The following is a 16,899-nucleotide window of genomic DNA, read 5'->3' on the forward strand; positions in this document are numbered from 1 at the left end:
CTACAGCCGTGTCGCAGATCAGCCACCATGTGGCGTAGATGTGCGTGATGAAGTTGATAAACGCCCAAATCTTCAGCACCTGCTGCTGTGTAGTGATGGTCCCCTGAGGAAGCAAGGCAATGTGCTGCTCCATCAAGGCCAGCTTGAGTGTAGAGCTTGCTCCCGGTCGTTGGAAGTTAACTGGAGTGTACTCTGCGCTTTCTGCACTCAGATACACAAGACATAGCTGCATGAACTCGCGATAGTCGTCTCGTCAGCCTGCTGCATTGGTGTGATCTTCAACCGTGTAGCCAGTGACACGGTTGAGAATTCTTGGTTTAAATCCTAAATCGAAGGCAAACCACCTCAAGATCTTAATCCTTTTTTCTAACTTGAATTGTTTCACAATTTTGAACCATGTCTGTAGGGTGTGTACAATAAATGGGTTTAAGTTTCTATATAGGGTCTTGGCCTGCTGTCTATCACCAATTACTGTCTGGAGTGGTATATCAAGTGATTTCACTTCAATGTCCTTCCACTTCGCTTCGTAGTCCCTTTCACACCAACAGACCAAAGGTCTTATTTGCGCTGCATAGTAATACTCCTTCAGACATGCCTCCCTTCTCTTTAGGGAGTTGGAGTGTCCGGAACCTAATTCTCGGTTTTTTCCCGCTCCATATGAATCTAGAAATCATCCTGTCCCACTCGTTAAACTGTTTAGCAGGGATTTCCACCGGCAAGGACTGGAAAAGATATAGTAGTCTAGGGACTACGTTCATTTTTACTGAGTCTATTCTGGAGGTGAAATCCAGGGGGGCTAATGACCATCTTTCTATATCTTTTTTAATTTGTGTGTTTAGGGGCTGGTAATTTGCTTCATACAATTTTGTTAAGTCCTTAGTCAGCCTTACTCCCAGATATTTTATGGACTTCATGTTCCAATTTAAATTGTAGTTTTCTTTTATTTCTCTTGGGGGGGTATAGTTATATGTAAGTATCTGTGTTTTTCCTATATTTAGTTTGTATCCCGAATGTTGACCATAGGTTTCAATAAGGTCCATTAGTCTAGGGAGGCTCAGACTGGGGTTTTTTAAGTAAATTAAGACATCATCCGCGTATAATGCTATCTTATGCTCCGTTTCTTTTATATTAATACCTGTTATATTGGGGTCTTCCCTAATTGCTTGGGCTAGCGGTTCCGCGAACAGGGCGGGGCTACATGGACAACCTTGGCGTGTACCGCGTTCTAGGGCGATCGGATTTGTTAACCGACCGTTTACTTTTATTCTCGCTGTGGGTCTTGTATATAGTGTTTTAAAACACCTAATTGCATCTTCTTTGAATCCTAACCTTTCTAGTACCAAGAATAAATAGTCCCAGCTCACACAATCAAACGCTTTTTCCGCGTCCAGACTTAATAAGGCCGAATAAACGTTGGTTTGTTTAATCTGATTCATAATATGTAGTGTTCGTCTTAAGTTATCCTGGGTTTGGCGACCAGATATAAATCCAGTTTGGTCCGTGCTTATTAGGTCTGGCAAAAACTGTTCTAATCTTTTTGTGATAATGGAGGCGTACAGCTTATAATCCAAATTAAGGATCGATATTGGTCTAAACGAACTACATAATTCCTTATCTTTACCCTCCTTGGGAAGTACTGTTATAGTCGCCTCCCTCCAGGAGGGAGGGGGGATGCCCTCTCTAAGAGTGTAGTTAAATGAGGCCACCAGCAATGGCATGATCTCCTGGCGAAAAGCTTTGTACCATTCTGCTGGAAGGCCGTCACTACCTGGCGATTTGTTAGTTTTAAGATTAGATATTGTCCTGTCTAACTCCTCTATAGTGATTTCTGCAGTCATAATTTTGTTCTGCATTTTGCCAATTGAGGGCAGGTCAAGAGATCTCAGGAATGCAATAGTGGCTTCACTATCTATTTGTGCTGGTTGTGTATATAGGTTTTTGTAGTATGATTCAAAGGCCTTCTCTATATCTCCCAAATTACTGGACACTACTCCAGTTAAGGGATCTTTAATCTTATTAATTGTATTTTGTGTCTGTTGCTTTCGCAACCTTCTGGCCAATAATCTAGTAGCCTTTGGGCCTGATTCATAATATGTTTGACGTAAAAATCTAGATTTTTTCTCAATGTCATCTTTATAGACTTCGTCAATCAATTTTCTTGTTTCCCTAATTTGCTGTAGCAGCTGACTAGTTGGAGTATTTTTATGCTGTTGCTCTATAGATGTCAATTTTTGGGTCAGATCCTGATATTTGCGTTCTTTCGTCTTCTTCAGTGTTGCTGTGATGGCAATCATTTTCCCCCTTAGCACAGCTTTTGCGGCATCCCAAACAATCACTGGATTAACCTCACCATTGTCATTAATCTCTATATATGTTTTTAATTCGGTCCTAATACTTTCAACAATTGTTTTGTTGTTCAATATTCCTGTGTTAAGCCTCCATAGTGTGTTCCTTGGCCTACTATCCAAGTGTAAAGTCATATAGACTGCAGAGTGGTCTGATATGTCAGTAGTTCCCAAAGTACAATCCATTATCCTATGTCTATCACCTCTAAACATAAAAAGATAGTCAATTCTTGAATAAACAGAGTGAGGAACAGAATAGTGGGTGTAGTCTCTCTCAGATGGGTGGAGATCTCGCCATACATCAAACATTCCTAAATCTGTGAGTGAAGCATTCATTATTTTTGTCTGTGGAGTCCTGTTCACCCTATGGCTTGTAGTGTCCAGCTCACGACTAAGAATAGTATTAAAATCTCCCCCACAGATTAGTATCCCCTCAGACTCCGCTGCTATCAGACCAAATATGAATTTATAGAAACCTTTGTTGCTCCCCGGTGGGGCATATACATTCAGCAGCGTAACCAAGTTGCCCTCTAATTTGCATTTTATCATGACATAGCGTCCTTCCTTATCATTAGTTTCTGTCATAAGTTCAAAATTTAATGAGTTAGGAATTAGTATAGAAACACCTCGTTTATGACCCGATCTAAACGAGCTATAGAACGTATTCCTATATCCATATTTCTTGAGTTTCTCGTGCTCCATCTGAGAGAGATGAGTTTCTTGCAAAAAGATAATTTGAGCTTTTTCACGTTTCAATTTGGTTATGACTTTGCTCCGTTTAACTGGGTTAACCAGACCATTTACATTTATAGATACCACCTTAAAGTTTCTACTCATCTGTGCTTTAACAACTTAAACCTGACACTGTCAACCCGGAATTCACACATTACTAAACATGAACAGTTAGACATATACACATAGAGAACAGGTGTAACATTAACAAAAACAATACTTGGCTTCCAAAAACAGACGTTCGCTGGCCATCCCATGGCTTAGGTCCCGTTGGGGTGGGGGGATAGGCTCCACTCAAGTGCAGGCCCCTGCGGGAAAAAAGGAGCTATATAAAAAAAAAAAAAAAAAAGTGTCTAGTCTACCTACAGCGTGCCTGAGTGACTCTCGTCGGTCTTTCAATAATCAAGTGGAGTCTGTTAAACTATAAAAAAGGGAGACTAATAGTCATCCAGTCATTTGGGTCAAGGGGCTATTCAGCGTTCACGTGAATAGCTTAGAGCTAGTCCACATTAGATCCAACAAAAACTCGGAACGTCGAGTCAAAACAACACAATACAGCCCATAGTCCGCGACATATTCGGGCAGTTCACTCACGTCACGTTGACTTAACTCACCAGTCTTATTATGCTATGTATTTCTCACCCTGAGATTTATTTGCTGGTGGTACATTGATAGTCCTGCAGTCTGTTCTTTGCTCGTTGGGCTATTCCTCTCTCCCTCTCGCTCGTGTCTCCCGGGTGTCTCTCCTTCCTACCAGCGCGCTGCCACGGTTGTCCTCGCTGTAGTCGCTCGTCCTGGTCTGTTCTAGCAGCGCGGGGGGCTGGTTCCTCCACAGCGACTCCTCTCTTCTTCAGATCCTGTGCGGCTTCCTCGGCGCTGTCATATGTACGTGTGCCGGAGTCCCAGTGGATTCGGATCTTAGCGAGGGGTGTCTGGAACCGAATCCCGTTTATTTTCAGTGCCCTTTTGATGCCACCATATTCTCTTCTCCTCTGCATCACCGCCGTCGCGTAGTCATGGTCAAACGACAAGCGTTTGCCCTCGATCTCGATCTTCTTCTGCCAGGCTTTACTGATGACCATCTCTTTGGTAGTGAATTGGAGGAAGTTTATTATAATCGACCTAGGTGGTGCATCGGGTCCTGGCTTTTGAGCCAATGCTCTGTGGGCCCGCTGGATCTGCAGGTCGGTATCTGTCGGTAGTGAGAGCTCAGCTCTTAGCAGTTTATCAATAAACTCCGGGAGAGGGCAGTCTTTCTCCGTTCCCTCCGGTACGTTATAGATGCGCATATTTGTTCTTCTGGACCTCCCTTCCATGTCCGTTAGCGCTTCTTGCATGGCTCTCTGCTGTTCCAAAGACATGAGGAGTGTTTCCTTGACTGTCATATTCCATGTTTCTGTTTCTCCGATGCGCGCCTCTGCCTCGTGTATTCTGGTGCTTTGTGCTTTGGCCTGTAGTGCGTTAGCTCTCAGTTCTTGATTAATTTCCTTTTTAAAATCTTTGAGTTCTGTCATCAGTTCTGTCTTTAATTCTTCTTGTGTCGTTTTCAAGTCGTTCTTCAGTTCTGTCTTAAGGTCGCGTATCTCTCTGCTAATGTTGGCAAGTCCCTCTTGAATTGTTTCAGTCGTGTTTTCACCGCCGCCATCTTCACCCATGTTAGTTGATCTTACTTTGTCCATCTCGCCGTTTCCGTCGTCTTTCTCCCGTTTCTTACAATTCCTTCGACTCCTTCGACTCATAGTTTATGTCCTCTCACTTATTTCCGAGTATTTCATTATTGTTTGAGCTTTTCTTTTGAATTTGGAGAGGTTATCTCAATCGACCGTCGGGAGCTACAACTTCAAGCAGCCATCTCGTGTGCCTCTCCCTACGGAAAGCCCCACCAGGTATGTTTTATTAACGTAGAATAATTCATATAAGAAAAACGATAGGGAAATCTCTTACCTTTCTCCACTGGTTAAAAATGCCAGGAACTGAAATTGAAACTTGCTGTGCGCCGCGGTGATATGTGTTTATTATGAAATGACAATTGCGTGTTGACACGCCCACTGCGCGAAGCCTCCTAAATAACTTTTTCCAGTTTGCACATATCTATTATCTATGACTAATTCTATCTATTTTTAGGGGCAAATGCGATTGAAATAGTCACGCTGTGGTTACATGACGTCATTGCTATTTTAGAGCTGCTCTACCGGTTACACGGTATAGTCAAAATCCATACCGTAGAGCAAATTAATACCGTTTATACCGTATACCGTTTATACCGTCCACCCCTATATAGGCCCATCCCCCAAAATAATTTTGGTGCAAGAATTTATTTTCAAAACAGGGTAAAATGTGCGGGAATATGGGAGTGGACAGGTCTCTGTGCTTGAAATGTAACTATGTTGCAACCTTGTGCTAACTCACACACGCACACACACACTAACGGCAGGACATGTTGGGGGAGGACAGAGTGAAGGGACACAGTACCTATTACCCCGTTATAGTTTCCCCCTTTTGCCATAAAAACTGATGTACTGTTCCACCTCGTATTGCAAAAATATTTTGCATGTATTGTTTTTACATGGATGGTAACACTTTTAGCACCCAGACAAATCAATATGCTGTAAATGTGTATTTTGATGCACCCTAATATCTGTATATATATATATATATACACACACTACTGTGAGAAAATAATAATCACACACAAAGGGTTAATGGCTTATAGCAGACTTAATGATTTTAGAATATTTCAGATAATGAAATTAAATGTTTATATCATCAACTATCCAGTTAGTATTTATACTGTCTGTAACGTTTGGCTACTTTAAATCATTGAATGTAGAGAGAGAGCGAGAGAGAGAGGGGGCGAGAACGAACGAGAGAGCCAGCCCCCCCCCCCCCCCCCCCCCTCGGGTTTTGTTCTAGGTTCGCGTTTTGATCGTCTAAGCCAGGGGTTTCCAAACTTTTCAGGCCGGGACCCAGAAAATAAGGCGTCAGAGAGTAGAGCCATATGAAATCCGTTTTATTATTTTCCAAATTCCATTTTATTTTTTCCCAAATTCCATTTTTTCCGTTTTAATATTTCAGAATTCTGTATTTTGCCTTTTATGCTCATTTTACCATCAGAAATAGTGTCTAATAAGTGGGAATGAAAAAATGTCCACAATTGAATAAGATATAACAGTCCATTTATTGTTTTTAAGTGCTGCAACTCAGAAATACAGTTCAATTTTACACAATATTTTTCAATTAATAGTGACAAAATAAAAATACATATTTCAAGTGTAAACAATAGATACAGCTAGCTACTACTGACATTATCACAATGACAATGTCAGTAACCTAGCTATATCTATTATATTGTGATGAAATTTAGTAATGCATAATTTAGGCACCTTTAGTTTAGTTTTATTTCGTTTATAAAGGACAGTGTATAATGGCAATCGTTTGCATTAAACAAATGGATGGGTGCACTAGATTTAGCAAGAAGCTATCATTTCCATCTATAGTCCTATGTACTGTAACGTTTCATAGCTATTTAAGTTTATTTAGATTAAAAAGGGCAGTGTATAATGACAATCGTTTGCATTAAACAAATATGGGTGCACCAGATTTAGCTAGAACTTCTAGAAGCTATCATTTCCATAGATAGTCCTATAACGTTACATAGCTATTTAAGTGTATTTAGTTTATAAAGGGCAGTGTATAATGACAATCGTTTGCATTAAACAAATGGATGGGTGCACTAGATTTAGCTAGACGCTAAACGTCCTAACGTTATAGCTATTTAATCACAATAGTGTCGCAAGTGTTTTTGCGGGTCCAGTCCACGGAACGTTGACAGAATTAGCAAAACACTGTATCACCGGAGGAATAAAAGTCATTAGGATACTGTTCTGCTCTGAATTGAGGGCTTATTGTGGAATTGTTTAGCTTCTTGACGATGTTAACACTGAAGCAGCCAGACGCTTGAGCACCGCGGCTGTGTTGTGTGTAACACGCTGTAGAGTCCCCGCCTCCCCGGTCGCGTGTGCACCAAACGTTCCACCCAAAAACGAAATTTCAGTCCAGATTAGGCCAAATTCTGCAATATTCCACATTTTTATTGGTTAATTCCGCGATTCCGTCCGCGATTCCGTGAACGCGGATTTCATATGGCTCTATCAGAGAGCCACGGCCCAATGCACATCGTCAGGCCCCCCTTTTTTTTTGCCAGCGACCGATTTTTTAAGCCAAATATCACTTCAATCCTATTAAGTTAGTTCAAGTTAGTTATTCATTTATATGTGCTATTTATGAGAGGGCTAACTTGTTGCAAAATAATAATGATAATAATAATAGCCTCATTAAAATACTATTGTTGCTTCGGTTGTTTTCAGCGTTTTATGTGCATAATCTGTTATTTAGTTTGAAATGTTCGTTGAAATAAGTAGATTTTTCGTTTTTGTTTATTTATTAAGTTAATATAAAACCATATAGTCACATTTTAGAATACAATAGAATAGAATTTTAGAATACAACTAGAAACACTGTCCTGGCCTGCTTCTAAGTTCAGTGGCCTGACACTTTTTTTTTTTTTTTTTTTTTTTTTGGAAATCATCTCGCGGCCCTCCCGTGGCTGCTCGCGGCCCACCTTTGGGTCGCGACCCCGACTTTGGGAACCACTGGTCTAAGCTGCCGTAGGTGATGACGTCACACTTGAATGTAAACAGGAAGAGTTTAACACACAGATGGAAACTGGATGATATACAGAAACGAATAACCAATAAATATGAAGTTATGTTTAAACTTCTGTTGTCAAGCGTTGTCAATATAACCCACCCCCTTTCCTCACGAATGGAACTAGTGTTGTGGAGTCCGCTTTGACCGTTTTCCAGGGTTAGCAGCAAACGCTAGTTAGCTTAGCATAGTCCTAATGGATACCTTGGTTAGCAGCTAACGTTAGCCCATTGCTCGTGTCAATTAAATTGCATGTTATTAAAGGTCCGCGCTGGTCTGTCTAATGAAATTACAACCGCAACATTATGTCGCACTGTACAGCCCTGGTTGTAGGCTAATGTTTTACTATTTTTTTTATCCAATTTGTATGGATTAATTTAGGAGTGAAATGCGAATGAAGGGTTGAAATCACTACTCGCAAGCTTGTCCCCAGATATTATTTTCCACTTGCACAGGCCAAATTAGGGGGCAATTTGCGATCATCTCGTCGCAGTGTACAGCCCTGATAGACTTCCAAAAATCATAAACATTTGCTTTAAATTGATCCTCGACACCCAGCCAGATCAAAACAAATGGGTAGCCCCCACCATCAGGGATAAGAATGGGTAGCCCCCACCATCAGGGATAAGAATGGAGACATATTTTCAGTATCTAGTTGATAAAATCTTGTTTACATGGTGATACTTGTGAACAAACATTGGAGTAAAACAGATCTAGAATCTGATTTACAGCGGCTTGAGGGTTCCAAATGGTGTAATTTTGATCTGCAGATCAAACTATTCAAGAATGTATAAAGTATACCTCACATTGATGGGGTAAAAACAAATCATGGACTAAGCCTTTAAATCAATGCTACCTTTTTTGTCGCCGACATCGTGCTCACTCTCAGGGTTGTACAGTTCGTCATCCTGGTCTGGGGCTTCGGTCAGAATATCTTCCAGCACGTTCAGCTCTCCCTCTACAACATAGAAGAAAATAATTACTTTGCATGCATTTGGGTAACAATATAGCACACTGCCAGCCACTAGCCAATATCTGCCCAACAAACACAAGGACCCTAAATTGATTGAGGCCCTATGTCAGGTAGATCCGCACACACAAGTGTAAGTTACCATTATGCTTTGATGAGCCTGTGTTGCCTTGTGAGGCAGCTGGATTCGCATCACGTTAGATCCCACTGAAACTAAAATTGTCTGCTTTGAGACTCGGATCGAAAGAGTTTGATGAACTGACCTTGCCATAAACTAAAGGACACCAATCATTAGCTGTGCAATGCATGTAGTTGGACACCTGCAGGGTTCTCATCTAAAATATATCCCCATGTTGGTGTAATGGAAATGTGTGATAATATACATGATTGATTGAAAACTTTATTAACAGATTGCAGAATGGGTACAATACACACAATTGTTAAGGGGATGCAGACCAGAGAAAGACTTTCGTCTTGTTTACATCCCCCATTTTCAATTAATCATAAAACATGCAATATAATGTACAGCGCCAGGATAGTATTGTTATCAAACCAACATACGGCTGATGTTTAGACTAACACCCGTACAATCAGGACACGAGATATGGTGAAATGTTCGTTTTTCTTTGTTCCAACAACAAGTCACAATGTTGTGTAACGTGAACCAGTCGTAGGACAATGTCGCTAATGTACTAACTAACTAACTAACGTTATAATACAGGAATGGAATATTATTGTATGTATTTTTTTGTTTTTATACCACACATCCTGACATACAGACACTACAAACACCCACGTCCACACACCAGTAGGGATGCCCCCCGGACCCCGGTTTTAAACGGGAACCGGTACTATATTAGAAAATACCGGAGTATTTATAAGCTCTGACGTCCTCGGTACTGCTATCGATACTCTAGAGAAATTATTATTATTATTATTATTTAAAAGTTGCGAACGATCCTCTCTCTGTCTCTGCACGAGAAGCGAGCCGCAGCCAGCGAGTCTCCTCGCGAGTCGCTCGCTAGTGCTACACATAGACATACGGGTCCTACATACGGGTACTCCTTAATGAAAGTGTCCCCGACGCCCCGTGCTATAGCGCTCTGCACACAGACAGCAGCTCTGCATGCACTGAGTCGTGATCATGGCGGATAGAGCGAAGCGTTCTAAAGTATGGATATACTTTACAAGGGTCAATGCCGACAATGCACGTTGCCACAAGTGCAACAAAACATTTGCCAGTAAGGGTGGCAATACGAGCAAATCAATTTATCAAAACATCTGTTGGCAAAACATGATATTAGTGTGCAGAAATGCGCGTATTCGACTGCCTTGCGCGCAGTGTTCCATCTGCATCCACTGCAGCCGTAACCGTAAGCCAAGATACGGAGTTGCCTAGGCTAATAACGAATTATTACAAATAGGCTAATAAACAAAACAATTGTTTAGCTACAAATACTACAATCTAAACTTTTTATAGATCGTCAAGCTGAGGCGTCAGCCACTATGTCCCAGGCCAGTGAGCCCAGGGCCACCACACGTCATCCTCCCTCTACCTCCCTCCACCACCCAAAGTCCTTTCTCCCTAGCAGCTAGAGGAAGGATGACAGAGGATAGGGTGAACGAGTGTCACAGTTCTGTTAGCATTTGTTGTTTATTATAAAAAGTCTATAATTCAGAGTCAGACACATTTAAAACATTGTTGCTGCTGTTGCTGAAGAAATTATATTAATTTATTATATTTATTTATAAAGTTATATAAAAGAACATTGCTGTTGCTGAAGAAATTATATTTATTTATAATACTTATTTATAAAGTTGTATTTATAAATAATAAAGCAATGTTGATTCTGTTCTTAATTAATTGTCTTTTTTTCTTGCAAAAAAAGAACCAAAAAGAACCGATAAGAGTATCGATAAAGTACCGAACCGTTAAGCAGTATCGATAAGAGTAGTAGTATCGATAAAATCCTAACGATACCCATCCCTACACACCAGTACATAAATCCACTGACACCAATGATGAAGGACCACAATGGAAACAAGCCTATGGCTTTATTGTGTTTTTTATGAAATCCTATTGGTAAATGGAGAAAATGTATACCTGTTTTCATATTGTGATCCAATGTATATGTGTGATTTTTCCATTCTAAACCAATAAACTATTCAATTCAATTCAATTCAATTCAATCCTAGGTGATATTGATTGGTTGAATTGATTGATTGATTGATTGAAAATGTTATTAACAGATTGCAGAATGGGTACAATACAGTACAGCTCAATACACACAATATGGCTAATGTTAAAGGAAAACTCCAACATTTTGGTAAATTAGCTTATTTAACATCTTCCCTGGAGTTAGACAAGAAGATACATACCTTTTTTGTCTCCGTGCGTGCATTTAGCTTTGGGAACAGTTGCTCCGTTAGCGTAGCTTAGCTTCATCACTGGAAGTGAGAGAGATCCGGAGCTTCATCACTGGAAGTGGGGGAGATCCGGAGCCTGACGTTCCCGTACACTGTATACAGTCACGAAATACACTCCAAATACAACTCCAAAACATTCATGTAAACATGTTGTGACCTGTGTATTCACCACGTGGAGAAATAAAAAAATAATTGAATTAGACAATTAAGTTTTATAAGCAAATATACTCTGAACAATTTTTTGCCTAACCACTCCTCTGGGCGCAGTGATTTCAGTGCTACCTGCTAACATCGAGGGGGCGGGCACTGAGACTGCCGGTGTCTGGCCAGTGTTTACATTTTCATTTCATTCAAAGCATCCGAACCGATTGAATTGAAGCTATCGCTACCTGCTCACTCTGATATCTCAACTTTATAATCATGGTACATTACCGTTTTGTAAATGGTTGTGATAATCTACAAGGTAGGCCAGGTGATCCCTTTTCTTTTCATAAAATTCCAACAGATCCGGAAAGGATGAAGAGATGGCTACTTGCTCTGAACATGGATCTCAACACACCGATTGAATAAAAAAGGAGTCGTTTGCTCAGAACATTTTGTAAATAAGGACTTTCGCGACACAAGTCTACTGAAATACCGAAATACAACGCAACGTTATCTGAAGGATACAGCTATCCCATCCATCGGCATAGCAAGGCGAGGAGAAAGTGAAAGAGGGACGGCGGTGAGTTTTCAGTGATTATTATGACGATTGTTTACTTTTATGAAAAATTATTAAAAATGTTTATTAGCAACGCCAAGCTTTCAAACCATCCCGTATCTCTGTTCGAAACCCTTGTGCAACTGTGAGTACCATTGACATTTCTCTGTGATTTCTCCGTTAGCAGGTAGCACTGAAATCACTGCGCCCAAAGGAGTGGTTAGGCAAAAAATAGTTCTGAGTATATTTGCTTATAAAACGTAATAGTCTAATTCAATAATTTTTTATTTCTCCACGTGGTGAATACACAGGTCACAACATGTTTACATGAACGTTTTGGAGTTGTATTTGGAGTGTATTTCGTGACTGTATACAGTGTAAGGGAACGTCAGGCTCCGGATCTCCCCCACTTCCAGTGATGAAGCTCCGGATCTCCCCCACTTCCAGTGATGAAGCTAAGCTACGCTAACGGAGCGACTGTTCCCAAAGCTAAATGCACGCACAGAGACAAAAAAGGTATGAATCTTCTTGTCTAACTCCAGGGAAGATGTTAAATAAGCTAATTTCCCAAAATGTTGGAGTTTTCCCTTTAAGACACGTTGAAGAAAGCAGGAAGCCGGACCAGCACTCGCAGATTCAATCATTTTTTAATGGCAAACACTGATGAAGGAACCATAGTTCCGAAACATGCATGTTTCAGGCTGCCATTAAAAAATTATTGAATCTGCGAGTGCTGGTCCGGCTTCCTGCTTTCTTCAACTCAACTTTACGGGATTACAGCACCCAGTGTCAGACTTTGTGAGCGCGGTCTAACTTGACTTTTTAATGTTAAGACACACAATAACAAACCGTCCCAATAACATTATATGGTGTAACGTTAGGTTGGGTATGAATTGAAAATGGGGGACCCTGATATAAACAAGACGAAAGTCTTTCTCTGGTCTGCATCCCCTTAACAATTGTGTGTATTGAGCTGTACTGTATTGTACCCATTCTGCAATCTGTTAAATAAAGTTTTCATTCATTCAGGTGTACAGCTAATGTTAGCTAACACAGAGAACTATAGTGGTGATGTTAATGAACTATAGTGGTGATGTTAATGAACTTGTGATGTTAATGAACTATAGTGGTGATGTTAATGAACTATAGTGGTGATGTTAATTAACGCTATCAGGTTAATAAAGGTCCAAGTAAAGCCAATAAGTTCCATGTTCCACAAAGAAGCATACTAGGACCGCTACTGTTCCTAATTTATGCAAATGACATGTCGTCAGCTTGTGACTGCAACTTGTTCCTGTTTGCGGACGACTCAGCCCTGCTGGTCTCTGACAAGAACAAGTTACAGGTTGAAAAACCCCTCAGCTCGGAACTAGGCAAAATCTGCATATAGCTAGCTGATAACAAACTATCATTACACATGGGCAAAACAGAGTCCATTCTCTTTGGTTCAAATAACAAACTCAGCAAGACCGACGGCTTCTCAGTTACAGTGGGTGACAATATTGTCACAAGGAAAGATGAAATTACCTACCTGGGTTCCATCCTAGAGGCAAATCTTTCCTGTGACAAAATGGCATCCAATGTAATAAAAAAAGTCAACCAACGAACTCGATTCTTGTACCGGATCTCCTCTCTGGTAAACAAGAATACCCTGAAGACTCTGGCAGGAGCACTCATTCAGGGGTACTACGACTATGCTTGCACCTCATGGTACCAATTACCAAAGCACCTCAAAGGCACTAAAAACAAAAATAACAAACATCTCAAAACAAACTGGTCAGACTACTGCTTGACCTTACTCCTAGAACCCACCTCACCCCTGCCCACTTTGACAACCTAGGATGGCTTAGAGTAGACGGACAGAGTACAGCAACTTGCAATGGTCCTGGTCTACAAGATACACTACATGACCAAGGTACCCATGTACATGTCAAAATACTTCCCAAAGGTCAGTGAATACCACGATCACAACACCAGAGGGAGCTCCACAAATCATGTTAAACCCAGATTCGGCTCAAACAAGGGACTAAACACGTTTTGCAATTATGCCACATCAATGTGGAACGCCCTACCCACAGCTGTAAAGGAATGTGAACCACTACCCACTTTCAAAACCACTCTCAAAGAACACCTACAGGAGGCTGCAATTCGAAACTGGCCCCTGTAAATGTCCTAACCCAACCCCCTCCAATGTACAGTAAATGACCAAGTATGGTTGTCAATATTCCAATGTACAGTTTTGCTTGTACAGTTGTACAGTGTGTGTGTCCCACCCACCTCCAATGTACAGTCCCCCCCCACCCAACCTCCTCCAATGTACAGTTTCTACGTCAAATGTATACTCTCTTTTCTGGACTCTTTTTGTATAACAAACAGTACTGTATGTCATAAATGTATCTAGATGTAGCAGTTCTGTATGTGTGTATGTCATATGTTATGATGAATTGAAAATGGGGGACCCTGATCATGTAAACAAGACGAAAGTCTTTCTCTGGTCTGCATCCCCTTAACAATTGTATGTATTGAGCTGTACTGTACCCATTCTGCAATCTGTTAATAAAGTTTTCGATCAATCAATTCGATCAATAACGTGACCTGGCCCTGTGGGTGATTCTGCACAACCTTATCGCCATTGTTTGTCCAACTATCAAGGACCGACGTGAACGATGAGCTACTCATTGCTACTACTATCTAGCATTGGATAGTTAGGTAACGTTAGATGCACAGTTGGTTAACTTTAGCCTCTTGGCTATCACGACAAACAAAGATAAAGCCAGGAGACAAAGGGACCTGCTCGCCACATCAGTCATGCCGAGCTATCAGCTAGCTAACAGAGCTAACAGCTAAGAGAGCTAACAGAGCTAACAGCTAAGAGAGCTAACAGCTAAGAGAGCCAACAGCTAGCTAACAGAGCTAACAGCTAAGAGAGCTAACAGCTAGCTAACAGAGCTAACCATAGATATATATAGAACACAGATATATATGGCGCTAACAGCTAAGAGAGCTAACAGCTAGCTAACAGAGCTAACAGCTAAGAGAGCTAACAGCTAGATAACAGAGCTAACAGCTAGCTAACAGCTAGCTAAGAGAACTAACTAAACATGTCGCTAGCTTAGCATGTTAGCATGTTACCTTTCTCGTCTCGTCGGTCGACCGCCATGGTCGGCCCTTTGCGCTGCTTCGCGTTGGTTTTTGGAGGACTCGTTTTGCCTCCTGTGTTGGTCTCTCTTTCTATAACTGGTGTTCTAATAAAACTACCGATGTTCACTGTTTAACGCCACGTTAAAACCAATGTCATTTTTGCAGCAAATGAAATGGCGGATGATATTTTCCTCTCCGAGTGCCTACCCAGGATGCAGCGGGCGACCTACGTCACTAACGAGACCGAAAAGAAAAACGTTTCACTTTTGTGATTACATGATTGATTGATTGATTGACAATTTTATTAACAGATTGCTGTAACAATACAGTACAGCTCAATACACACAATTGTTAAGGGGATGCAGACCAGAGCCCTCAGCTCAGAACTCTGCTAAATCTGCACCTAGCTCACTGACAACAAACTATCATTACACATGGGCAAAACAGAGTCCATTCTCTTCGGTTCAAATAACAAACTCAGCAAGACCGACGGCTTCTCAGTTACAGTGGGTGACAATATTGTCACAAGGAAAGATGAAATTACATACCGGTTCCATCCTAGAGGCAACTCTTTCCTGTGACAAAATAGCATCCAATGTAATAAAAAAAAGTCAACCAGGGCGGCTACGTGGCGTAGTGGGCAAGGCGCTCGCCACAAATTACGGAGACGCTGGGCTTGCCTGTTCGAGCCCAGCGCTCCACATTGCTTTCAGTTTAGCTGGTCGTTCATACTAATACACATTGGCCGTATTAGGGGGTGGGAAACTGATGGGTGGGGATCGGGCGTTGTGGACAGCGACTCCTACAGGTCGGTTGGTGCGTTTGCGCAGTAGAATCAGGAAGTGTCGGGGGCAGCGTGAGCCTCCCACGCGTTACTCCTCGACACTGAGAGATCGAGCTGCGCAGGTGAAAAGATGCGACTGCTGTTACCTCAAGTACCGGAGGGGACTTGTGCTATGTATGACTTAGTCCACATTGCAGCCGGCTTGTGGGAGGCAAGAAACAGCGTTCGTGACAGGGGAGGGTTGAATTGGATGATACGAAATTGGGATGGGAGAAAATATAGAAAATGGGAGAAAAAGTGGATAAAAAAATAAAAAAAAGTCAACCAACAAACTTGATTCTTGTACCGGATCTCCTCTCTGGTAAACAATAATACCCTGAAGACTTTGGCAGGAGCACTCATTCAAGGGTACTACGACTATGCTTGCACCTCATGGTACCAAAGCACCTCAAAGGCGCTAAAAACAAAATTACAAACATCTCAAAACAAACTGGTCAGACTACCTTACTCCTAGAACCCACCTCACCCCTGCCCACTTTGACAAATTAGGATGGCTTAGAGTAGACGACAGAGTACAGCAACTTGCAATGGGCCTGGTCTACAAGATACACTACACAACCAAGGTACCCATGTACATGTCAAAATACTTCCCAAAGGTCAGTGACAAAACCTCATAACTCCATTTTTTGAATTTTTTTCTTATTATATAAATCAACTCCGTAGATCATCCTCCATATGTGTGTGTGGGTTTTACAAAGTTTAAACAATGGGAAAGCATTAAACCGATCATCTGTCTAAACCTCCTAACTCTATTCACCCTCAAATCTGTGTTAGTTTTTTTCATCTGCTGAAAAGTTGGGTTTTTGGAGTTATGAGGTTTTGTCCCGACAGCAGCGAAATCTAAGTCACCCCCCTGTTTTCTTTTTATTATAGCTTTTATTATTTCAATGCAGTCTCTGAAACATGTAAATAATAAGAAAATTGTATCTACCATACATCATTATAAGCAATTATTTGGTGATGTCTAGTGTACAATCTTAAAATTCTGTGTTTTTTAAATTTATTTAATAATAGTTAATGGCATCATAGTGAC

At 41.1% G+C, this 16,899-nt stretch overlaps 1 protein-coding gene across 1 annotated transcript in view; it reads right to left on the reverse strand.

Annotated features, from left to right (window-relative positions):
- Positions 1 to 15,216, reverse strand: part of ythdc1 (YTH N6-methyladenosine RNA binding protein C1) — a 61,210-nt gene extending 45,994 nt beyond the window's left edge. Inside the window, exons 1-2 of the mRNA XM_084325437.1 lie at positions 15,014 to 15,216; positions 8,641 to 8,742 (exon numbers count right to left, since the gene is read on the reverse strand). Of these exons, the coding sequence (XP_084181563.1) occupies positions 8,641 to 8,742; positions 15,014 to 15,041 (130 nt within the window). The 5' untranslated portion in view covers positions 15,042 to 15,216. The remainder of the gene's footprint in view (positions 1 to 8,640; positions 8,743 to 15,013) is intronic.
- Between the last annotated feature and the right edge of the window lie 1,683 nt (positions 15,217 to 16,899).

The sequence above is a fragment of the Notolepis coatsorum genome (assembly GCF_963971535.1).
Source record: "Notolepis coatsorum genome assembly, chromosome: 11".
NCBI classification, from domain to species: domain Eukaryota; kingdom Metazoa; phylum Chordata; class Actinopteri; order Aulopiformes; family Paralepididae; genus Notolepis; species Notolepis coatsorum.